Source organism: Cariama cristata, unplaced genomic scaffold (assembly GCF_000690535.1).
Source record: "Cariama cristata isolate BGI_N322 unplaced genomic scaffold, ASM69053v1 scaffold4799, whole genome shotgun sequence".
Lineage (NCBI taxonomy): Eukaryota > Metazoa > Chordata > Aves > Cariamiformes > Cariamidae > Cariama > Cariama cristata.
The window spans coordinates 1-27,154 of record NW_009633961.1 but is presented as its reverse complement, the minus strand read 5'-3'; the positions used below and the strand labels follow the sequence as shown (position 1 = coordinate 27,154).

The 27,154-nt window shown below is 38.0% G+C and overlaps 1 protein-coding gene across 1 annotated transcript in view; it reads right to left on the bottom strand.

Annotated features, from left to right (window-relative positions):
• Positions 1–27,047, bottom strand: part of TMEM164 (transmembrane protein 164) — a 39,733-nt gene extending 12,686 nt beyond the window's left edge. The window contains exons 1-3 of the mRNA XM_009706973.1: positions 26,583–27,047; positions 10,510–10,559; positions 8,796–8,862 (exon numbers count right to left, since the gene is read on the bottom strand). Of these exons, the coding sequence (XP_009705275.1) occupies positions 8,796–8,862; positions 10,510–10,559; positions 26,583–27,047 (582 nt within the window). The remainder of the gene's footprint in view (positions 1–8,795; positions 8,863–10,509; positions 10,560–26,582) is intronic.
• Positions 27,048–27,154: the final 107 nt, after the last annotated feature.

The following is a 27,154-nucleotide window of genomic DNA, read 5'->3' as shown; positions in this document are numbered from 1 at the left end:
AGGGCTTCTACACTCCCCGAGTTGTGAGGGTCAGTTACACAAACACTATGCTCAGGACACTTCTCAGAACAGAGTAACAGTTGTTTGCTGCAGTAGTGTTGACAATATTTTTTTGGTGTAAAACAAAACATCTATTTTTCACTATAAAAGATTGCTTGTTCTGAAGCCTGGCTAATTATGCAAGTGCATTTCCTGGTATAGAGCCACAAAAGCAGAATTTCTGTACAGCCAAGCACTCCAGTCGTACAGCCAGGCTACAACAAACAGAAAAAGAACAAACATGAAAGATGAACTATAAAGTCGTACAGAGCAACTGACTCACCCAGCTCTCAAGGTCTCGTCTATAAATTGTTTTATCAATAACAGACTCACTCATGGGTAGCAGATAGGTACCTTTTACATGCAAAGAGAAACTGCAAGTGAAGACAAGGCATCAGGGATCACCCATCAATCTAGGATTTAAAGAACCTCTTTGTGAAAACAAGTAAGCGCTTCAGCAAGCGGTAAAGTTCGAGAAATTAAAAAAAAAAATCAAAGCAACACTTAGTCACAGAACAAAGCAAGTCAAAATATTGAGTTGGCCCCTCTGATCATAATTGACCATAGGCACCCGTGAAGGCCACATGTATTTAATCCCAGACTCCAACAATCTCCAAAGTGGAACCTCCTCAAGGGCCCCAAGAGCCTCTCCTGTTGTCCTCTCCTGTCGGACACCACTGTGGAACCCTGGCAGCAGCCACTCTAAAGAGCAGTATTTCCCTAGTAATAAATCGATGATGTTCATGGTACATTTCTTCAACCACACCTGTCCCCAGAGAGATTCAGAATTGCTGGATATTTGATACCAAGAGAGACCCATCTGAACTTTGTATATTAAATGTCAACTTATTTGCTGGTTGTTTTTTTTTTCTTGTATTAAACTCCTGTCTCCCTTACCAGCTGCCAGCATCACTCTTCCTGCATTCCATCTTATTTCCCTTACTCAGAATCTTAAAACAACTAATGGTACAACACAAAAGGACAAATTACTATTTCTTCTACTAACTTACATTCTGGGCTCCCTTAGCAGCATAAATGAATATAGAGGACAGGCTACTCTGTTACTCAGGACAAAAATGGTGTTTTGTTCCCCCAGAAGAGTTTGGCTCAAAGCAGCCACATGCGCTTCCAGTCCGCACATCAGCCTGGTATGACGCAGATTCAAATGTGCCACGTTCCCTGGACACATGCTAAAGGCCTTCTGGAAAGTACCAAGAAGAGTGAGCAGGCAGTAGACCTCTGCCCCAGGAACAAGTAAGTTATGTACAGTTCTACTACTCTAGCAAAACTCCTAGCAGCTGCTTACATTGCTTGCGAGACTGTGGAAAGGAGAAACTGTATGACAAAGGATTAGAGCTCACCCTTGCACCTCTGAGCATGAAGAGTGACAGCCATCAACAGCAGTCCTCTGAGCACGGACTTGATGTCCTAACTTAACACCAGCTACTGCCCTAAGGAAGCAATGAGGTCTTTCCATTGATTGCACTAAGCGTTAGAAAAATCTCTTCAAGACAGTAGAAGAGTTGAGCCCAAAAGTCAAATCCTCAGATGAGAGTTTCCCCCAAAAGAGTATGGCACACCATAGTAGTTTAAACCCACTTAGACACAGCAGCTGGTTTTCAGTGACCTAGGAGGTTGCCACTTTGCTCTGTTTTCTGAAAGTAGTACTCCTCTCTCTGTTAATTATTTATACCTTGGACTTATATTTGCATCAACAGCTCAAGCACTGTACTGTGCAAGAGCCCTCCCTCCGTTACCCACTACAAAGACTGCAGAGTATGGCAGAAAAAGGAATAGAAGGAATTCAACTCCCAGACTCTGGTCTTCTCTGTAGCACACTTAGCACCAAGTCTAGTAAACATCAAATGTCATTCTCTACCAGCCACCTTCTTACACATAATCAGAAACTCAGTTTCATAACCTATAATCAATAAGGAGTTTCCCAAACATAATCAGTAATCAAAAAAATAAACCAGAAATATAGGGTTTTTTTCTTTTTACCTGTAAAACAGATCACAGAACAGATTAAACAACAGAGAGGAGGAAGCTATAGAACACTATACAATATAAAAATCACAGGGCAAACAGCTACCAGGCCCATGTAACATACTGGTTACTTCTCAGCATATTTAGGATTGTGACAGCAAATTACTTACTTGGCAGAGAAGAAACAGCTGCCAGAGAAGCTTAGAAGAATGGTCTAAAAACAGACATGAAGACTTCAAAGAAAACAACTCAAAATAAAACCCAAACACAAGTGGCATTTGGAAAACAGACTATTTCCAGTCTTACCAGGACTCATTTCTGCAGCATACATCCAAACCGGCAAACAGCCAAGAAGTTGACACATGCTCAAGTTATCGTTACACTATTCACGCAGTTCTACAGCTAGCTCAGGCACCAGCTTATACATCTGGCATACAGCAGCAAAGACATTCACATATATTTCAATATTGGGAAAGAGCTGACTGAGAAGAAAAATGATGTTAGTATCGGCATTAATGTCAACAGGAAAGCCCCATGAAATAACAGAGTAGCAGGGCTGTCACCCATCTCCACGACAGTCTAAAGCAGCATCCCAGATTTTATTTGCAACAATTCCTTTTTGGTATATTTTAGGGGCAGTGTGTTTCATTCGGATTTCCTGCCATACACTCGCTTGTCTGTAATTGATATGAACGCATATTGATGAGTCTAAACAAACAATCTCTGTTTCAAGTAGGTGTCTCAACCAGTATCCACCCTCCCAGCTGTTCTACGCAATCCAGTCAGTGCAGGGAATTATAATTCCCTTAAAGTATCATTAATTCATCAGTTTTATTGATGAATTTTCTCTAGTTCTCATTTTCAATTAATCCTGTTAGGGTGGGGCACATATACAGAGGGAAAGAACGAGAACCCACACGTTACCAAAGACAGTGTTAGCATGCATGAGCTGTGTAACTCATGAGAGTTTATAAAATGAGCATCTCTTGTGCTACCAGTTTGCAGAGTGAAGACATGGTAGAACACCGGACTAGAAATAATACCCTGCTATAAGGGTGGAGGGGACCAAAAATACAACAAAAGAAGGAACTCATCTGCATTTTCACTAGTACATGAATTCCAGAAAACCCAGCTAGGGCAAGGCGCCAAGGATTCAAACTCATGACATACTCAAATTCTGTCAAATTTTACGAGAATTTTTTTCTTGGTGTGCTGATTTTGGCAGGGATAGAGTTAATCTCCTTCACAGTAGCTAGTATGGGGCTACGTTTCAGATTTGTGCTAAAAACAGTGTTGATAACACAGGGATGTTTTAGTTATCGCTGAGCAGGGCTTACACAGAGTCAAGGCCTTTTCTGCCTCTCACCACACCCCACCAGCAAGTGGACTGGGAATGTGTCATGAATGAGTGGTTCAGGGTCACTCAAAGAATCACTGTCAAAGGTATTAGCAGAAATTGTTTTGATACGAATTTATAAAAGTGAGACTTAACAAAGTTCAATGGCAAGGTTCACTCTATTACTTACTACATGAAAGGGCTATACACAGGAAAAATCAAATTAGACTTGAGCTAGAGTGGTTTTTCACAGAGACCAGAGATAGAAGAGGTAAGGGAGACCCTCCTGTTGAGTCACGCGGTTCAGAGTAGAACCCCTTGCTTTCTAAACTCCTTCAGAGAGGAGTCTGGGTCTGGATATACCCCTTGTCCCAGACTTGGTCAACGGTTTATACCTAAGAGATACCAGGAGTGGGGCATTTAGCAGCAGGATTTAGCAGTACTTCTTCATTTAACAGCACCTAATCATTTACTAATTTAACATCTACAAGGCAATTCAATAGGATTTATTACGATCATAACAGTGACTTAAATTGTTACAAGGTATTTGAATCGATTCACACATGCATGCACACAAACACAAAAAGAGAGAGGGAGATATGTATATGTACAAAGGAATAAATGTACAAAGATAGGTACACTTGTTAGAAAAATCCCCCTCAAGTTCAGTGAAATACTCACTTCAAATGCCTTGGCATTTCTCAACGGGTGAGGGTTGAGTCTCAAGGAGTGGATTTTCGGCCGAGGCTTCGTTGTCTGCTTTCAGCTATGATGCTCTGAACTTTGCAAACTTGAGAGTTTCACAAGCTCTGAGATGCGTCCCACTCCGAGGGAGATGCTGATTGCAAGAGAGCTCAAAGGGTCTCGCTTAGGACCGCTCTTTATACGTTCGCAAGACAATTGACTTTAGTCATTAGTGAATTTCCATTTCGGCCACAATTTGAGTTGGTAATTACTGGAATTCTCAAAATTCCAGTAGCGATGCTCAGCTATGATTCAGATAAGGGATGTACTGAGGCCTGTTTTGCTTGAGCTACCAAGGCTTGTTTTGCTCGAGCTTCCATTAAGATAAGGAATGTAGAGAGGCCTGTTCTGCTCCAGATACAAGGCTGTTTTGCTCAAGCTCCAGCCTCGGTCAGGTGACAGAAGCTGCCGGTACAATCAGTATTATTTCCTCCTTAGCTGTGAAAGAGTTTCTGGGACGGTCAAGGGATGCTTAACTGCCCAACTCATTACGCAACGGCTAAGGTCTGAACTCCTGAGACCGTAATGAGGCCCAGGAGTGGGGTGGGAATGCACCACCACATGGGGCACAAGGAGTGGGGAGGGGACACAGCCGGGACAGCTGACCCCAACTGACCCAAGAGATATCCCGGACCATGTGATGTCATGCTCAGCAATATAAGCTGGAAGAAGGAGGAAGGTGGGGATGTTCAGAGCGATGACATTTGTCTTCTCAAGTAACCATTAGGTGTGATGGAGCCCTTCTTTCCTGGGGATGGCCAAACACCTGCCTGCCCATGGGCAGGGGGGAATTAATTCCTGGTTGTGCTTTGCTTTACCTATTAAACTGTCTTTATGTCAACCCCAGGGTTTTCTCACTTTTACCCTTCTGATTCTTTCCCTCATCACACTGCGGGGGAGCGAGCGAGCGGCTGCACGGGCTTAGCTGCTGGCTGGGGTTAAAGCACAACACTTGGCCCGTCAACGACAGACGATGATGCTCACTGAGAAAATCAGGAAGAGGCATTGTTCAGTGCACTCTCGACTGAATGCATTTGTTTTGACTTTCATCAGTGTTTTGAGTATTTGACTACCACAATATTTGATGTTTATTGTGCCTCATAAAAAGGCACCATTGTCTTCTGGTCACGCAATTTGATTATACAAACCAGCTCACATTAACGACACAATCAGGCATTTGTAAGGGCAAGTCTACAAACAGGAATTACATGAGGTAAGTAATACCTATTTCAGAAACAGTATTTTTCCAGTTCCTCTAGAGATAGTATTAGGACTACTTATCACCACCACCAGAAGGTAGATTTATATCACCAAATAAAGTGTGACTGTAGACTCCCCTTACGCACCCGTACCGTTTTAATGCGCATAGCAGAGATAACTGCCGAAAGATGCAGCAACCTTAGCTTTAGCACCTACCGGCAACCAAAGCACAACCTCTCAACAGCCCCCAATGTGCAACTGTTCCGTTATTTTAACTTGTGCCAGTTAGATTACGCCAGTTTATACACGACACAACGCACTACCGTAGCCTATTCCATTTTGCCGTGCAGGCACAGGCATTTCAGGCAAACTATTCAGTACAGTGAATTATTACCTTAACAGTCACCACAAATACAGTAGGCAATGATCAGAGGCACTACACAGACCGCACTGAAAGTACTGCCCAGAGAATGATTCTGTTCCTAAAACAGATTTAGAATGCCTACCGTTCAAGCCAAATACTTCTAATAATAGAATATAGCAGCTTCTGGAAATATTAAAACTACACCATCTCAGCTGTGTGAGCAGAGACAGCAAGTCCAACACCTCTGGGACATGTCCTGTTTTTTACTTTATCTATATCAATATTTTCAGGACATCAGCTTGCAAAAAGCCACTTTTAAACCAGTGGAAAGAGTTTCCTTTAAAATTTGATTAATGCAATGTGAAAGTTCAAACAAAACCAATTACTTTCCAAACACTTATGTCATTGTGGCAGTTAAACGAATTTAGTGACATAGCTAGGTTATCAGGACCTACACTGTATGCCATATAATACAAATACAGAGTAAAAAGAAATCTTTCTGTTCCTGTATATCCTCTTACACCTTTCTAGGCTCCCCCTTGGGAACCTAACAGTCCAATTCCCTTAGCACCTTCTTCTCTATTTACTTAAAGGTCACAAAAGATCACCCTATTTTTCATGTTAATTGTTAATGTTGATCAAGAATGATTTGCATCATGAGAAAGGAATGAAATTATGAGAGAAAATTAAAATACCCTTTATTTCTGGAAAGGCAATAAGAACTCACAAAAATATTAAGAAACAAACTGTTGTGTCTTTATCCAATGACTATTCCAATGCACAAAATTTAACTCCATCAGCACATTGTAAATAATGTAGCAAATAACTGGAATATTTATTTGCCAGATAAATATAAGTGGGTGCATCTGTTGTTCAAAACTGTTAATTGTTGGCACCGCAACATCATGCCAAAGCAGGAAATTTTTTTTTTTTTTTTTTTTTTTGAAAGAACAGAATAGACTGACCTCATCTTTCAGGCTACTATCACTCCTCACTTCTAAATTCATAGTTGGGTCAGGTGCCCAATTTTTCATGCTCTTTGTGCCACACACTATATATTACAATTGTTTACAGATGTAACTAAGCATACAAAATGTTTGTATGAAACACGTACACAATAAAATATATGTCTTAAAATATCATAAAACTGAAATTAAAAAGTTGAGGCATACAGACACAACAATTCTTGACTGAATCAAAAGTTTTTCACTTCAATACTACATACCAGAGCAGACAGGACAGACAAAATTATTGCAATTTTTTGAACTTCCTAGTAAGTTTTAAGAGACATTTACTGCTTTCCAGACAATGTCAGTGTAAACAACTACAACGGTAGCTGCAGAGCAGAATGTGTGTCTAGCATGAGAGAATCTGGGTCAAAGCAGCAGTGCTAATAAAACATCACCCACATTATCTTGTGCCAGAAGAAACACTGAAAAGAGAACAGTCTAGCAAGCAGCTGCTAGGCCAAAAATATCCTACGTTGTACTTATTCCAAAAATATGTGCTCTTGGACATTATCCTTTGGCTCCTCTATCCCTAATTAAGGAGAGAATGTTATAAGTAGTCTGTATTTTTCCTGTTTAATCACCCCTGCCCTAATATGAATAAGGTCTATGATAATAGTAGAGAAAATACAAGCTAAAGATTTATTAAATATTTCAATATTTTATCCTTAAATGGTTACACAGAAAAATAATTTTGTTATGCTAAAGTTTATATTTACTTAAAAACTAGATAGTTTGAAATACAAAACTAAAAGAGTTCTCCATATCAGGAAAAAACCATTTGTTTTATTTATTTGATGTCCCTTCAGCAGTATCAAGTTTTATTAAAGCATAATTGCAAACTGCACATAAGCTGTTGTAGTATAGAAAAGAATACATGTAACAACCAGATTAGGAAGGGCAATGTAAATCTTGAAAGAACTCTAGGGTTGTTATACTACTAAGTCCACTGAAATCTGAAAAATACAATCCAACCTGCTGTGCATGTGTGTGTCATGCTTTATGGAAGATTATTTTTAACATGTAAAAGTCTACAGATGTATTATTCTCTCTCCAGTAACTAAACTGTGTCTCTGCAAAATTTTATAGTCTTAAAGTGGGGAAAGAAGAAACCATTTACAAGCCAACAATAAAACTGTCAGTTTTCAGGTCTCCTAGCTACCAGTAGCATATCATCCATAAAGTTCAATACAGATGCAGATTTTTATACTTAATCTTATTAAGACAGTCAAGATTTGCAAATGGACAGCCACTAATGAGATTTGTAATGGAGTCTGAAGTCCACACCAATTTTGTTAATAACACCATTACTTCATATGTTATATGGATATATATACGAGTACTTTATCCAGGCACCATAAACATATAAGCAGATAAATTTAAGTGAACTCTGTCTTAAAACAGACATTTAAACAACCGCAACAGCAGATTTTTGCAAATAAGTCAAATGACAAAAAATGAACAAGCATGTAGGCATATATGCATACAGACATACACACAACCCCTACATATCCACGCATAACAGCTCTTAATAATAATCCTTAGAAATACTTCATATAGCTCCGACTCAGGATAACTTTTCTTACCATTAACACTCAATAGGTTTAAGACTCTTACTAGGGAGACTAACAGGCTAGTTTTTCATCCAGGTGACAGGAGTTTTATAGCAGATTTGAAAACTTGGATGGAAAAAAGAAACCTGCTGTGCCTAATCTTGAGGGAGAGGGGGTGACAGCCAGCAACAACATTTGGCATTTTCCGTGCCAGAGGAATCTCACATTTACATATAGTCTGAAAAGCCTGAAACTTAATTTTGACCACAGGTCACAAAGCTAACCTACGAAAGCCTCATTTCAAAGGCATTAAGTTTTCCCTCCATTTAAAGGCTAGGACAGAATTGACACTTAGACTACAGAAGTGTTAGCTTTCCACATTGATTTATAAGCACAAAAAATTCCAAGATTGGTATTTTGGCTCCCCTGTAGTGACCTGCACCAGGAATCTACAGCCTGGTAAAATGAATTTTAAACGGCCAAACAAAGCAAAGGTCCAACATCCTTCCAAAGAAAATCTTCTAGAAATAAATATAAAAGGAGGAGGAAAAGTATAGTACACTCACCAGGCGTGTATTAACAACAGGAAACAGCAATGCCAAGAGGGCCCCATTCAGCATATGCATCTGCAACCTTAGAAAAGAGATGTAATATTATTTTCACAGGTGGAAATAAAATGCAATGTTTTCACATATTTTATGTAGTATCTCTTCAATAAAAGGTAGCAAGAGAATTTAAGAAAATTCTTTTGGCTTGAATTTGAATAAAACAACTGTTAAATGCAATAACCAGGACAAAAACCTCTCTTTAAATACACACTTAAATAATTTCCTAAAGTAGGACTGCTTTCTATAATGAGCTTTTGCTTCCTAGAAAACCCGGACTGCCCCTTTGTATTAATTCTGTTCATGATTCAAGCTGCTAAACAGTTGGGAGTTTTGCTGTTCATTTGTCTTCCAGAGCTTAAAACAGCGTATTTGATAAAGGTTTTTACTCCTGCCTAAGTCTATAAATTTACAGCTTCAAAGTAAAGCTTCAGGAATTTGGAAGAAGTCCCTTAAATAAAAGAAGAATTACATTTGTCAAAACGCAACAGCAAGTCATAAGCAAAGAATAAGGCAGGAAGGTAGTATTATACTACTGTATTTTGTATAGCTTTCAGCCATCTTTCTCTGAACCACTTGCATCACAAGAACACAAAAATAGTATCAGTACTGTTTCAGTCTGCTTTACATAAGACACAAAGCAAAGAATAAATTGTCTACAACCACTGCCTGTCATAAACTGTTAGGAATTTAAAAGCAACTTGAGGGGGAAAAAGGTATTACAATGTCAAATCAGTTTTTCAAATTTAATTTATATGCTGTCAGAGTTTTAGAAAACAGAGAAGCTCATTCTGAAAAAACAACAAATATTGTGGCCTCTGCTCTGCAGCCAGTCCTTTGCAAATGCATAGTAAATCCAGGATTTCTTGGACACCAGACATAGTTCTCACACTCTCTGAGATGGAGATGCTAACACAGTAGCTCTGTATTCCACCTACTCCCTGCCCAGACAAGGAACAGCAGGAAAAAGTTGCAGACAGACAGTAGCAGCTCCAAAATAATTCACGAGGCATGCCCCCAGCATCATTTTTCCAGTCACTGCCTAGACTGAGACAAGAGCGAGCCGAGCTAACTGTTACGGTGGCCATTCCTGAGGATCACTCTGCCTGGGAAGTCCCGTGACGCTCCCCACAGCTGCTTACTGGACTCCACTGCAGTAGTCCGTTAGGGCTTCCTGCACACTAGAAACCTTTGTCGTTCCTAAAGTTAGTAACAATACGCAATATTTTAGAAAAGACCACATAGATTTGGCAATATCCAACTCAGCAAGACTCTGCTTTCACTATTTAACTTACATCCACAATTTTAAAATTAGACCCATACTATATGCATGGCCTTCTCATTTTTAGAGAGGATAATAAAAACATACAAGGCCCATGACATAAATTACAGAAGCCCATACCTTAATCTGTAGAAAGATGCCTGCATTCTCATCTGCTGCTGAGCTAATTCACATTGCTAAGTGAGGCCAAAATCACAAGTACAAAAGAACAAAGGGTATGTGACTAAACACCTATGATCTAAGCCCTGACCCTTTTCAAGGTGTCATTTTTCAATCCAACCAATATGCCTTTCCAACTGGATATATATCTTAACATTTTATGACTTAAGCTGTGATTAACTTCTAAAATACATTATGCAAGTTGACAGAAATATAGTAAGGAAGAGGCATTACCTGAAGAGAATCATTGCAATCCGACATGGAGGACAGGCAAGAAGAAAAATCTGAAACATTAGAAACAAATTTAAATTAATATGATCTCTTTTAGACTCCACTTTCTATATCTTTCTTTCTCAGTTCCGTACGTCATAAATAATTTCTAACCAGAAGAACTCTTTTACAGCAGCGCCAGAAAAGACTAAAAATCTTGAACAAATTAAAAGGTCTCACACTACCTACACATAAAAGGATTTAAGTGGTATGAGCAGCATCCAGGGTTCAGTTTCTGCAGTGCCTAAGAAATAAGACGAATTCTAGCCTGTTTGATATTGTCATTATAAAAGGTCTCTCATAAAGCAGATTACTGTATCACCAATTATTTTACTACAACAGCTCCCTTAGCCCTCAATCATGATGAGGTCCTTGCTGTGCTGAAGACCAAACATTTAAAGTTACAATACTTCACTTTAGCAGCGCAGGACCCAGCTCTTTAAGATCTTATGCGAGATGGCTGTCTATAAAAGCCTCTTAATACTTCCCAAAATAAGGCTACCACAGTATCTGCTCTACGCATAAGCTTACTAGACATCTTTAAAGATGTCCATTGCCACACTCAATAAAGTATTTTTAAGGTACTGTAAAAATTTCATCAATTATTAGCTAGCTGTTTCACAAGACAAAAGGTAACTGAACACAATTCGAGCAGCATGTTCGTTCTTTAAAGGCCACACTCCTACCATAAAGAGGACCCAATTTAAATTTTTATGTAATAAAGTATTGTTGATTTGCAACAATGCCCCATCTAAATTTAGAGGATAACCATCATCTTTCGATACTGCTGTCCAAAATCTCTCAAGGCAGTTTAAAAATCTTCGTATCAGCAAATCTTACTCTAGGTAATGAAGAGATTACTACGTAAGTGTTCAGTGATAAAAATCCTATGTTTTATATTGTCCACCACTGCAAAGAAGAGACTTTGGCCTACTGTCTGATAAGTATTTCAGAAAAAAAGGGATCATGCTTTTTACTGCTGTTGCTAAAATAAATTCACAATAGATTATTTCACTGCCAACCTACAAAACAAATTATCATTAAATCACTTCCAGTGAGAACATTTGGAGAGTATGTCTGCTTTGTGGACAAGTCAGATTAGACAATTCACCAGACACGTTTCTTTGAAGTGTTACAGGGCTGGGAAGAGGCCTCTGATGTATATTCAAATTAATTACTACCAGATCACGTACTTGCTCCAGCAACGATAGAAATGTTGAATTCTGGATCATACTACTGAGCCCTTGGGTATAAAAGGGGCTTGCTGTTGTTTTATACAAATAAATGTACAAATTCCAAATATTTTATTTCCAGTGCAAGTTCTTAATATACAGCCATTTATTTCTCTGATTCACTTGTATGTTTAATTCAAGACAGTCTCAGTAAGAGTTTAGAACACACACACAAATTGAGTTTCCTAAGTCATACAGGACTCTAACAAAGGCACAGCAAGAAAGAGGCAGTAATTAAATTTAACTGAATGTACCTCAAGACATTTTCTTAGTGAATACCATTAAAATCCAATCAGAGTTTTGCTGAAGTCTTGCATTTAAAAAGCAAGTAATTTCAACTCATCAGGGCAGGTTAAAGAGGAAGAGAACATCACAGATGCATGATGACAATCCACTACTGGATGCTTTTCCGTGGTAAGGAAAAAAAAAAGTATATGCCAGAAAAATCTTACAAGAGGTCTATAGATCACCTTGCACATAAGACCCAAATGGCCTCTGGGAAAAGCATCTAAACCACTTATTATGTTTCACTATTCCATCATTGCATATTTTTGCAATAAACTTGGTATACCAACTAAATTAAAGTTCCTTGAAATGTGAACTATATTTTCCCTTCTTAGGAGACCATAAATATCTTTTACAGGTCTCTTATAATGACTGTTTTTTTCCCATGCTACTCGCATGCGTTAGTCAAACTTTTTAAACAGTCCATGTTGTATGTTAGCGAAAGGAGATATGATATTTAGAGTCTCACTAGTTTATCCAGAGTTTTAAATTCAGATTATTTTATGATTTCCTTAAATTCAAAAACTGACAGAAGATACATGTGACTTTTGACGCACAGTTCATACCTTCATGGAAGAAACTCTACTCTTCCAATATAGAATTTTTTTCCCTTTTTATTTCCTACATCTTAAAAAATAATTTAAAAAATCCCAAACAAACTCAGATTGACTTTTTTCTTTATATGCAGAAAATAATTGAACCAGAAATATGTCTTAATCACACCAGTCATTTCTTTTTCTGACACAGTGCAGAGTGCTCCAACTACCACATGGTAAAGCAAAAACTACAATATAAGTCTGCATACTGTCTGAATCTCACCACCAAGGATAAAAAAAACAGCTAGCATTAAAAAATGATGGCATTGTTACAAAGACTGAGATGGACATACCAATTTAAAATGCCTCACTACCATGGAGACAGGCAAAGAAGAGAACAAGATTCACAGCTGCTTATTTTTACGTCAATGCTACTGCAAGAAACACAGTTCCAGGAACTGATGAGGGAAAAATAAATATTTAGTATTTTTAAGCATACAAGTCCCTCTGTTCTGAGAGATCTTTCAGAAAACAAGCCTGACTTGCATTTTTTTATGGCAGCAGAGAAATCATCACTAGAAGGTTTATGTTAAAAAAACTTTAGGATAATGGAAGAGATCTTCAAATGTTTCAGCTTTAGCAGTTTAATATCAAGCACTTTCTCTCTAAATATGTATATACTTTCCATGATAAATAATCTTCAACTTCTTAAAAGGGATGTTTTACAAGACACCCTTATATCTGATTTTCAAAGAACTGTATCACTGAGTAGATTCAAACGTTATAAAATGTGTCATCACACAGCTCACAGTAATTAGCAGTCTTAAAACGCCTAGTTCACAGCAGACAAGCTCTAACACAAGTGTTCACATACTCATCCCATAATCACGCTACATTTCACTGTCGTACTGGAAATAAAATCCTTTGCCTTGCAGGAGGAAGCAGCGATGTTTATAAACCAAACAGTGTCATATTAAATTAGTGGCATGACTGTGAAGAGTTCCCAGCCTCTGTTTTCCTGCCAGAACTCTCAAGGTCTTACGCACTCAGCCCCGCTTTGCTGGCACATTGCAGAGTTCCAGCGTAAGCAGGGCAGCGTATATTTTAAAGCCCACTGAGGTAAACTTCTCCTTATTCAAGGTAGAATAACTAAACTTTCAATTTAGAAGAACCACTAAGAAAGAAGTTCAATGTCCCTCCTTATTCTGTCAGATCTGTTACCTGTTACATTTTCATGTTACGAATGAAAAGAAGGACAAAAGAATTAGCTGGAAATCCAAAAATATACAAAAGTAACTATTTCAGGAAGGAAAAACAAGCTATAAAATATACATTGTCTGACAGACTAAATTCTGATCATTCCCTTCCATTTTAACCTCTCTCTCTGTCAAAAAAAAAAAAAAAGCATATTTAGAAAAGGGTTACAGAGGTCAGTAAAAGCAATCAAAAAGTACAGAACACCTTCCATACATGGACTGATTTAACACATTAAGACTCTTCAATCTGTAAAAGACTATAGGCTAGAGAACATGAGGGTACAAAATCATGAGTGGTCTTGAGGAAATGTACAGATAACAAGTTCTAGGTGGGGACAATATCTGAGTCTTTTTCACCAGCACAGGTCCAGAAGATTCTACAACTGTTCCCAGGTAATAAATTGCCAAGAAACTCGTAACACGGGTCGATCCACAAACTGAAGTCCACTTCAACCTTGAGGACCCAGACACAAACAAAAGGCAGAAATTCTGTCAATATACTTCATAATTGCTCTACGAGACCATAAATATAATCGTCCATCCCCACGGGAAATATCTCTGGCATGAAGAACTGCACGGCCAGCACTCCCCTGCGTAAGCCCAAATACAAAGGTCACACCACAACACACGAGGGATCAGCAGGGCTGTTACAATTTGGAGACTGTAATGTCCAGGATTGCACTGCTTAACTACTCCTTCACTGAGACAAGATCTTAAAGAGACTGAACTCATGGTTGCCCTGAACTAACCCGGGACTGGGCTGCAAATCAGGCTCTTCCACATTCCCTTCTTCTAGCCACGGACTAAGAAGAAGAGAAAGCTCCAAATGACATCTGCAGGTCTGGGACAGACTGGAAGGCAGAAGGAAAAGAATGGTATTTTCCCACCTGTAGTAATATGTTTTTAAAAAAATTTTAACAGAAACGTGCATGACCCTGTCATTCAGTATTTGATGGAGTTCCCAAGAAATATCTTTCGAGTTTAGTAAGCTTTGGAAATCATTATTTCCTTAAATCTGCTTGTATTACTCATTTGTGTCAGGCTAGCAGGTAGAAGAGCCTGTATGTAGAAGGACTATTCTGAAGACAGTAAGAAGGTAACATTGCATTAGTTTATTCAGAAAACAGCTTTGATAGATTGCAATAGGTAGTAGATATCACAAAGTATTACATTGGCTGGCCCTCCACAAATCCCTGTTAAGTTCGCTCCCTTTTTAATCACTAAAGGAAAGCATAGCCAAACAAGGGAAATGTTAGTGTTAAAAAGGAACTGGGTAGCTGAGAAAACCAGATCATTTTTCATAAACTCATTTTTAGAAGACAGAGTTTACAAAAAAAGTTACTCCTCGATATTGCAATAGTGTCTCTAGGAGAAAGTCAAACTCACGTTCATGGAAAAAAGGCTAAATATCAACCAAAATAAACTGGTATTTTGCAGTAAGTGAAGTTTTTTTATTGATTATATCTGTTTTCCTAGTGCCAAAATATTACAGGAATAGGTACCCAAATTTCAGAAGTGTGGAAGAAATCCCAAACTGAAACAAACACCCCCAAATCCACAAAAGACTGAAACATCATGAAACCAAAAAGAACTATGTTAACTTTAATCTGACCTCCCTTTAATACAATCCAATCTCCTAATCTCCATGCACTGTGTTAACCCCCAATAGTATTTTCTCTTCTTGTGCTTCAAGCATTACATGTGCTGCAATTGTCACACTAATTTGGAGATACTAGAGGTTTCCATTATTTGATTTGTTAAGTTCACACAGAAAGAATTTTACTCAAACAATCTCTTTTACAGTTTGCACGTCAGCAATGGGCAAGGACATCAGTATTAAGAGGTGGAAAAAAGTAAAGAACACAAACCATCAAACATATCTGGTTTTCTATTTTCCATTTAACTGTATTGCTAGATTGAAAACAGTAAGAAAGGAAAAGGCTTTTGTTGTGGTATAATGGTGTTTTTTTAATCCAGCAGTGCCTCTACAGTACATTTATTATGAATTAACTTTCGGGGGGGGGTGGGGGGAAGAGGTCATGAGGTGAGCAGATTTTACTAAATCTGCCTTATTACAACCCAACACACTCAGATATTGAGAAACTTAAACTTCAATATACTGTTCCAAATATATTAGTGAGCCACTACCTATAGTAGCGAAAACCGACTGTACTAGAATGCCTGCAAGCATTTTACCCTGCCTGTCATTATGACTTGCCTAAAATAGAGATCCTAAAACGAGTTGATTAAATACCTAAAATGAGAGGCTGTGGTACATGCTAGAGTTACGTCTAGGAAAACTCTCAAATACTGACAAGGATGTATATATTTTGCTATGTTACAGGTTCCAAAAGCTTTGAGATCATCTCCATAAAATAATTTGTCAGCTGCAAATTTTCTCACTTGTCTAATATTTCCTAGTTCTCTGACATGTAAACATGCCACATTCCACCACTTGTTTTAGTAATCAACATTTCAAAAATCAAAACTAGTAAAAATCTCAAGAGTTATTCTCACAGATACGCACAATCTTTTGTTCAAAAAGGATGAGACTTAAGGGTAGAACAGCAATACTGTCTCTGAACAGAAGTAAAAGATCTCTTCAAATATCTAAGCCTGGATACCATTCTATTCATTGAATGTTATTGCCTCACCCCGTGAGCATTTTTTTTTGGTCTTTTTTTTTTTTGGTCCTATGACTTGGCTGGATCTCCAGGGGTTTTTTGATTCCAAAACATTCCAAACCTCTACAAAATACTACACCTAAGAGCTCCCTTCACAAGTATTTTAATGATGCTACTTTTCAGCTAGTACACTGAGGCAGAGAGTGCAGTCAAACCTTGTCATGAAAGGCTTTTCTTCTACCCGCCTTAGTCCCGCTGAGACAGAAACATGCATAACACAAAGATGATCTTGTTTGATCAGAAACAAACTAAAAAGACGAAAGAAGACAATTCAAAAGGTAGCAGGGGAAGACAAGAACAAGTCACACAACTCTAACCATTCCAGATTAAACATCACAGGAAGCGGCACTTACAGTATCAACGGGAACGCTCACAGATCTCTTGAATACGGTTGTTCCTGGCGGAAGATAGCTAAGCACGCTACAAGTAAAACCACGGCATCTCACATATGCAGCACAGATTTCATTTACCTTTCAAAGCAGCAGCAGCTTGTCTGTCCCCAAGCCGCCCGTTTGATTTAGTATCTCGTTGCAGCAGACTGGAAACATACCTTTCTTTTCAAACATTCCAGTCATGATCACTTAACCAGATCATAAATTGATTGTTTTAGTATACTATTTCAAAATGAAAACTTCAAGAGGTTAGATTTTAATTTTTACTTGCAATATTCACAGCAATGTGAAAAATTCATGGAAACTGGATTCATCCAAAACTGGAATGAATTTTTTAAAAAGAAAAAATAAAAAACAATGGGGGGGGGGGGGGGAAGAGAAAGAGACACCGGCTTTGGTCAATCTGCACTGAAATAAAAATTTTCACCCTTTCTTAGGTGTACCAAACTACCTTCCAGAGCAGAAAAGATTAAGAGGTATGTTTAAAAGGCTAAGGTACAGTGGTACAGTTAAGCGTATTTTACTGTGCATGCGAAAACCATCAATTTTGCCCCACAATGGTAAATCGTAAGGCAAGGAACATTCAAGCAGCTGGATAATTTAAAAGATTTTGTTAATGTAGAAGATTTGGTTAATTAACTCTAAAATTCATTTTTTAAGCAAGTTCAAAATAATCACTCTATCATTTATCAGAAAGTAATAGTTTAACAACTCCGTCATACAGGTTTGATTCAGCATCTAGGTATGTTAGATGTCAACTGTTTTTGTATAAACTATCAATTTAGCACAGAACAGCCACATCACTTAAAAGTCATCTGTTTGTCTTCTAAAAGGCAACTTTTTAACAAAAAAAAAAAAAAAAAATCGTAACTGTGGTTTGACAAGTTCAGACTGCCAAATCTGAAAAGAGAACAGAGATCAAAAGCTGTTACATTCTCATTGCTGAACAGCAGCAAGTTGAACGTATTTAATATTTTAGCATAACAAGCACAGCTGCCTTACTGCAGCTGTCAGACAGGTTCAGGGATTAATTAACGTGTCCTGTGGAATTCTTAATCTAGCATTAAGAATACTCATGATTCAAAGCAACGTTGCTGGCAGAGCATTAACTAAGACCGCAGTAAAAGTAGTTTCTGTGTTACATAAATCTTCCAACCTCCCAGTTTCCCAGTTCTACCTGGGGAAGAAGTGCAGCAAGTTGAACAATTTCCACCTTGTACAATCTAATTTCTTGTAAATTGTGTATGTTCATTGAGACACTCTAGATTAGACTTCCCTTCCATAGGCTTAGTTTGTTTACTCAACAAACCTGTACTTACCTTCTTCCCTTTTACGGTCTTAGATGAAAGATTTCCAGACTTCTCATATTTTAGGATTAATTATTAACATAAGACTTAGGTCTTTCTATGTGTGCAGTAGCATTAGTTATCACATCTTAGGAATTAGCATTTCAGAGAAAAAGTGTCACTGAGGTTATTTTTCTTCCTTTTTCTCTAGTCACTATCTGCACCAGCCCTTCACTAGTAGGGGGTTACTCCATTTCCTATTCGTACCTTAATCCTTTAGCAAAACCTAACAATCAAAAACTTATCTGGGGGTAAAAGAACAAAAAAGGCTGAATTAAAAAAAGTAAATATTCAAAAGTCCAATTTCTTAAGAAAATTTAATTTGCATCAAATTTAGATTAACTTGGATTTACATCTGTCAGTGACACTGGAAGCTTGCATGAGTTCACAGTAAGATTCTCATGTGCATATTCATATACATTCGCTTTTGTTTGTTTTTCCCCAAGCACGACACTCCATATCCGTTTCCTATGGAAGCAAAACCATTGTGGAAAAGTCCTGCTGTACGCTGCCTCAAGTCACCAATACCTTTTTCCTGTCACAGTTTGCAATTCCGCAATTTGTAGGATTTTACAACAGAAATTCGTAATCCTTAAAGACAGCAGGATAATAAATATCTAATAACTTTATTATTACAGATAATTTTTGCCAAACAAAACCAGTAACACAATCCTTAAAAAGCTAAGGCATATAACATCATATTCCTGATAATTTAAGCTGGCATTTCACTAACAACCGACGTACTAAAATATAAACAATTAAATTCACTTGACACTAATTACTTGGCAATCTGAATAAACGTAAACCCTTACCACATCGATCTAAAGCCCTGAGGAAGTGTCACAAGAAAGATGAGTCCTATTACACTCTTCGCAGGTTTCAAATTCATGGTACAGGACTTATTCTCAGTGACCATTAACACAGTTCAAATTGCTACAGTGAATGCGGTTGATGTACAACCACCGCAGTAAAACTCAGCATCTGTGACCAGGAGTGTCAACATTTACAGCAGTGCAAGGGAGACAACAAAGGAGGGGGTTTCAGAATGGAAATCATTAGATGGAAGTCATCCCAATCCCTGGAATTTATAAGGTGCCCAGTATGGTTACTGCTGCTATTTGATTTAGTGCACCACTCCAATGAAGTTCCTGAAGGCCTCAGGCAGCAAGTCCCAAAACACCAGTTTAAGCTGCTAGCAAACAACCTACAGGGAATGGTGTGTGAAACGCCTGAATAGGTTAAAAAAAAAATCCATCCTAAAAATACGTTACAGCCAACAGTGACACAACACGGGATGGTACACTGAAACAATTACTAATAGCTCCATTCTCAAAAAAAACAAACACAGAAGAGAAAAAAAAAAAAAAGAAAGAAAAAAAGGCCTATCTCTCCATAACATGTTGCTCAAACTACGTATGTTATACTTCGATCGATATTTGCTTTAGATCTATTATGATTTCATCAAAACACCCCAACATCTGATTACTTAATTATTCATCTAATCTTTATTATTCATTATTCATCTTTAGATAGTAACCCTCAGTGTAAATATTTGGGGTAAGAGAAAGTTAAGCTCTTTCATCTAGAATTTCCAATCATGCAATTCCTACTTGATTTTAGGGTACGATTACTTCTTGTCAATTCCCCACTTTTTATATTCTTTTCTCCTAAGAATATAAAGAATAAAGGAGAGAATTACCAACGTATGGATTCTATCCTCAAGCACAGCACGTATTTCCAAATTCTAGCAACTTCAAACCAAGCTCTAGGCTTAACCTAGAGCTTTAAACTCCAACATTCATTGGTAGCATGACATATTGCCATGATCACCATCACCTCGACTAAAGCATGCACATTTCCAGCTCAAGATGAAGCATGTACTGGTCAAATCCTGTCTAAGTTAAAGTGGCTGAACTGTAATCTCTTCAAAGAAAACTGTAATTCACAGCCTTAAGACACATTTGCTATTCTTTTTCTACTAAATTAAAAATTACTATTATTCCTGAATAAGAATCCTTGCCTTGCCTCATACTAATATTTCTCAATTTCTCTAGTCTATGCTGGGATTTACTAAAAATAAGCACAACAGTAAAAGAAACTATATACAACATTGAAATTATCACAGAAGAGCTTTTCCTCAGCTCACTAAATAATTACATTAATTATGGTATCAGTTAAAGCCTCTAAACTTCAGTTGACTGTTTTTAAAACACAACAAAATCATTGTTTAGAAATAAATTGTAACAATTAAGAAAAAATTGACAGTTACTGGAAACAAGGGCAGATTGAACTATACAAGCAAGCCATGATTTTTTTTGAAAGCCAAACTGAGCGTTCTGGAGCATCCCTGACCCAGTATAATGGAACCGATGATCTGTCTCATGACCTGTCACTTCATATCTATGCCCCTTGAGCTCCTATCATCTTTCTAGCAGTCAAATGCGCTCTTTTGCAAGAAATAAGGCTTGCCACCAAGAAACACTGGTGCTTTCAGTGCTTTAGTTGTTCTTCATCTGCCCTTTTTCACCACACACTACAATGAATTTCCCCTCTAGCAATCAGCGTTAAGAGGCAGTATCACAAGTTAATTTGCAGTTGTAAAAAGAAAGACTTGTGTATTATGCAGATCTAAAAATCGAGCTGCATACTTCATAATCCAATATGTTTGTGAGCTGCGATTACGCACATCTTCCACTTAAGTGACGCATTTTATGTCTACCAGATAGTATTCAGAGCACTGAAAGGATTGTTGACATTGTTACAAGTCTCACGCACTTCCTAAGTGTACTGATTCGGGAATAAATCATACTATACTCCAAATATATAGCCTTGCTTTCCGCAAATATTTTTTTACAATCCTTAACATCTCAAATTCTACTAAATTTCAGTTTTATCGTATCTTCTGAAACTGAGGTGCTTTAAAAATTACAAGTTCTGCATGTGGCAGCACCAGGTTTTGGAACATAAGAGGTATACACAAAAATTCCGTAGATAAGGGAAATACGCACACATACAAAAAGGCAGATTGAGAAGCTTACATTTAGAAAAATGTATATATATTCATGGAGAATTTTGCCTCCACTGCTCTACATCTTGCCCAACAATCTTAATGCATTAAGCAGTGAACAAAACTATGGAAAAACATCTTCGATTTAGAATACTGTTAGCCTTTTAAAATTAAATAACTCATTGAACTCCTACTTGCAGGCTGTTGTTCATGTAACCCAATACTGCTGTTCAGTGTCATTTCTATTAAAATTTACTGAATTTCTGTAATCAAAGGTTCTTCATACTCACTCCCAAATAACAGGATACGAATGCCCCTTTAATTTTAATTCAAGGTTTTGAAGAGATAGAATATAGAAAACCATACACAATTGAACTGGCTTCTGCCAAATATTGCAAAGCATTTAGGACCAGTGTACACAAATTAAATCCAGATTCACACTTGAAAAATCACATTTGACCAGATAATCAGATTTTTTTCCAAGGTTAAAAAAAAAAGGAGGAGGGAAGAGGGGAGACAGAAGGAGATAATTAATTAGTTATATGTTGGGACATATTCCCAAATGATGCAGAATTCAGTCAAGCTGTGTTTATTATGTAAGTTCTAAAAACAGCCCATTGTTTCCAAAAACACAGTAGCCTCTATTGCAGAAGACTGAAAGGATCCAGGTCTCTAAAGAAGATAAAACTGGAAATAATGAACACAGAATTTTGTATTTACTGAACTGCAGATGCACTTAGCACTGGTTTTAGTTAAGCAAACATCAGATCAAGATCACTGGATAAAACTGGACTCTCCTTTAGTTTCCTTCTCTTTGCCTAAAAAGATCGCTGTTTGAAATAATCATCCAGCAATACACACATTTCCTACAAAAATATTTTCTTTATTCCAGACAAGTGTCAGTCCTTAACTGTCTTAAGTGCACTAATTCAGTGTATAATTGGAAGACAATGATGACAATTTCCCAGCTGAGGATTTGCTTTAGGAAGAACACTTGCAAACCTCTTCCCCAAAAAAACCAAACCAACCAACCAAAGTCCTAAAATGCATTTTACAGACTGGTATTAAGTCAGCATTCTGGAAGAAGGTATTGGTATATTAAAATCAAGGAAGCTGACAATTTACAACAGTTTAAGAGAAGGACTAGCTTTACCTATCATTTTAGGATTGGATTACACTCACGTTTCCTCCCCTTCCCTAAACAAGGTTTCAAGAAACTTACACACACAGTTTTTATTTCTACAAACTGGTCAGTCATAACCTTCAGTGTTCAGAACTGAATAGTCTTAGCGAAGCTCCAAGAAACAAAATTAAAACCATCCGCTTCAAGATCCAATTCACAAACTTAAAATTCAAATTTAAAAAAGAAAAAATAATACTCACGTAATCATTAAGGTTGGACAGAACCTTTTGAGATCACCTCACCCTACCATTGTTACCCACAAACTCTGATGTAGATGGCTTCGCATAAGTTTTTCCTTACATTTTGTTCTTCAAATTTCTCTTTTGCAGTACAGACTAATTTTATCTCTGGGTCCTGGTTTATAGTTAATCATAGCTGCCTGTTAACTCCAGCTTGATATCTTACAGGACATGAAGAGATGCCTGTGTTTATGCATTTTCATTAAGTTACATTGATCGTGAATAACAGCTTGCAAAATATATATGATAGAAAATACAAACTGCAGGTACAGGAATAAATCTTGAACAACACAGAGTTTTTGATGGAAATTCTAACTGCTCCTTCAGTGCACCTGAAGAACTGCTACGTGAACACAAATGTTTTGATTGAAAAGTTAAAAAAAAAATCTATACTTTAAAGAACATAGAACAGATAAACAAATTGGTCTTGATATAATTGGTTTTGACATTGCAAGGCATGATATTTTCCTTTCACCTCACTACAGCAATGCTGTAAGTATTTTGATGCTCATACACAGGGAGACAACACTTATGTACACACTTCTCAACAATCATGCTCTGGATACTGCTAAAAGTCTCTTTTACAAAACTTTTAAAGAAATCAATAGTGCTGTAATTGACTATTGGGTGAATCTTCCCTCTTACACTGCTGAATCAGAAACTTTAAAGATTTCCTCCACACCTTCAATTTCAATATCATAATTATGGGTCCTAAAATACTCAAAAGGATTAACATCTTGAAAATATAACATTTGGTGCCCTAAACATATGCTGAACTTTTTCCTGCTATGCAAATGAGAGTAGGTTTGCAACACCCAAGTGGACTTAGTGTTTCCCTTTTAGGATACCCTTTTATGCCAGGTTTACAGCAGTACCATTGGTCCAATCATACCCTCAATCCTAAAAAGAGTGTTTTCTTTTTTTTTTTAATAGAGGTATTCAAATAATTTTCAATAAGACCACTCTTTTTGTAAAGAAAGAGCTTAGTATGAATTCCTTCATAGACTTCCCCCCCACCACTGCACCACATGCTAACTAAATATTGTACTGCACAAAACTACCCCCATCCGACAGCTGTCAGAGAAACCACAGAGGTTTCAATTCCCCTTTGGTTTAAAATATATATTTAAATTTTTAAAAATTGAAGTATTTCTCTCTCAATGATGCTGCACTTAGTCACTGGTAAAGATACAATATTGCCCTTCTTCCTCCAAAACCTACACAGGAAGTCAAAACCAAGACTAGGGCCGGAAATAAGCAGCAGTCTCCAGATAATTCAACTAGGTGGCAGGACTGCCACAAATTCTCGGAATCTGATTAACCATGAGAACTGCTTAGGCAGTTAAATATGTTCATTTGATCGACACTTCATCCTTGCAATGACACATCTAAACTCTTTCTTCCCACTTATGAAAAAGATTTGACTCGAACACAGGTTGGCGTGATAGGCAGAAAGTAGACACCTGATCAAAACAGACTCATCTGTAGAACTCGATATCCATTATATTATGCAGTTTTGTCTGCCCAAATGCACCACAGATGTAATTCCCATTTTATCATGCAATTCCACTTCACTCTTAGGTCTTTTAAAAGCAGGACTTTTGCTTTTATGCAAAGAAAATCTGAAGGGTAATTTCCAGTTCCAAACATTTTTGGCTCAGAGCCCAGAGCCTTTGTTGCTCCGAGGTGAAACAGCCTCAGCTGAAGAAAAGGAAGACAGGTATTGAGTGAAAGAAGAGACCTTTACCAACAGCTACTGTTGGCTCTTTGAAGTGATCTTGATTGTTGTAGCACGTTTCACCTCTTCACCTCCTACTTTGTTCATCCTAATGTTTAGGCGCAGCAGCAGGATTATGAACAAACTACTGTAAGAACACAAGTGAAAGATAAATTATATTTTCATATATTTCATCTTTCCAACCTGTTGCCCTCAGCAAATTCAGGCCAGAAAAACAATGCTTGCAAGATTCCAACTACTATGTATTACTTTTCTACTGATGGAGATCATCAACCATCTTTGTATCTAACCTGTTTCCTCTGCTGAAAGCCGTTGGTCTGGCAGCTGTTTTCATTCTCTATATTAAGCCCAGGCCTATTTCTAATACATGTTCTTGAGGATGAAGAGGCATGACTTTTGAATTTTGCTGACATACCCATCTTCTGATTTTCACAAATGCTGGAACACCATTTCTAATGAGTAATTAGCAGAGGATTATAAGAAAAGTTTCACAATTGATCAAAAAGAGATTAAGAACTGCCCATGCTTCACTGCAGAGGTTAAGTCTCCGTCTTCCTGGGGGAGAGCATTAATGAATAAGCTAAACAACACTAGCTTCCCCATTTATGTATAAGCATTAACTTTTACTGAATACTCACCATAACATCATATTATAATACTATATCAAGACAACTAAACTTTCAAATCATAATGGTAACATATCCTCACCTTCTTCCCAGAGGACTAATAGGAAACTTTTCCAGAAAACACTGAGTATTGCCAAGAAATGGAATGTGGCTATATTGCTTTAATTATTTCTACAGCTCTTGCATACCTTCTGCTTTCCCCTTCATGACCAATACTGACTAATTGACTGCACAGTTGTTACCACTTTATGGGAAGCAAGCTACCTATGGCATAAAATACTGAGCTAACATTGCATCACTGCTTAGGAATTTACATAACCTACTGATTAAGTTCTGTACCTGTAAGTTAACTGCTGTATAGGTATTGAATATTGCTGTAAGAGCTTGTTTTTCCCCCTCTTGAAATAATACTCATCTCCCTCAAACCTCTGGTACAACCGAAAAAAAAGATGTTTCCATTGCTGTTAGGAAATGCTCTCCAGGAGTGAAACCAACAACTGGCGTGGTCTGACACAACCCAGATCCCTTAGCATTCTGCAGACAGAGACTAAGAACGTCATTGGTTTGATTTTCATCTGTTACTGACCTTAACCAAATTTGTTATCATGGCAGCTTTTATGAAAGCCTCTTTGACATTCTTCTATTTATTCTTGAGCTTAAATTTTGTAAGTTGTCCGGTGTTGAGGGTACCATATTAACAAAATTAAACAAAATAATAGTACTTTTTGACACCACCCACGCTCCTTACCAAACTCAGTGAAACTGAGAGCTAAGTCCACGCGCAGGACTATCGACAAATACAGCTTGTAAGCTTTAGATATCACAGTTCAGTACCTGTTCATGAACGTTTCCATTATTTTGGAAGCTACGCAAATTGTACATTATCATGCATCAACAACCAAGCCACAAGCCATTAAAGCACAGTTTACCCACACGTATCGGGTTTGTTCACCTCAGGTATGAGACATGGGTAACACTTGTTTCCTTACTATTCAGCTTCTAAAATTAGCAAGGTAAACCAATGTTATCTGCACAAAATGAAGAGTAATTTGTTTCTTCAACACCTTCACAAAATACATTCACACCCCTAAAAGTCACTTGCTCAAAAAAAGTTGCACGTAAATTACATAGCTGCTTTAACAATAATCTTGTTTTCACTAAATTTGGTGCAAATTTTACCACTGCTGTCAGCGGAAACAGCATTTTCTATTCTTGAAACAAGGATCAGGCAAAAGCAAGTGGTCAGACAGCCTTAATTTTTTGCATTTTCAAACACAGATTTGGACATTAGTCATAGCTACAATTTCACCTTTTCATTTGACTTGTGTTTTTTTCCCCACAGATTTCAATTCAGCTGATGAAAAACTAAGTCAGCTTTAAAATATTTATACCAATTTTCGGCACTTATACTTTTGCTACGCGCTTTTGGTCCACAAACAGACTACAGGAAAAAATACAGCTTTGCAAGTATAAAACTAAAGCAAGCTTCCTGGTGACCGTACACAAGCCTTACCTGCATCATAGTGACCACATGACAGGGATTCAGGAGGTAAATGACAGTCCGGGTGGCAAACTTGAACCCCACCTCCAGCCCAAAGATGAGACAGACCACCACCAGCAGCAGATTCTTGCCCAAGCTCTCCTGCTTAGCCTGGGGCTGCTGCAGCAGAAGACCCTCCAGCTCCCTGAAATGCAGCTGCCTGAGCTTCCACAGGGACACAAGGATCTCCACGATACCCACGCTGAGGAAGACCAAACTCTCCAGAAGGCGTTGCTGCCCAGAGAGAAAGGCCGCACATTCCGGCCCTCCATTACCAGCAAAACTGGGGTCCACGCCCCCATACATCCAGTCCAGGAGATTCCGGAGGCTGTAACGAGACATGGCTGGACAGTGCCTCTCCTCCTCCCCGTCACTGTCCAGGAACAGGTAGGAGCAAGATGGAATCAAAGCCAAAATGCCGTCGGGCTGACGAAACATGAAACGCAAGGACGGCCCCTCTGTAGTCCCCTTCTTTCCCAAGCTTGAGGAGAAGCAAGCGGCTCGGCTGGGGGCAAGGCTAATTTTTGGCTTTACCCGTCGATGCC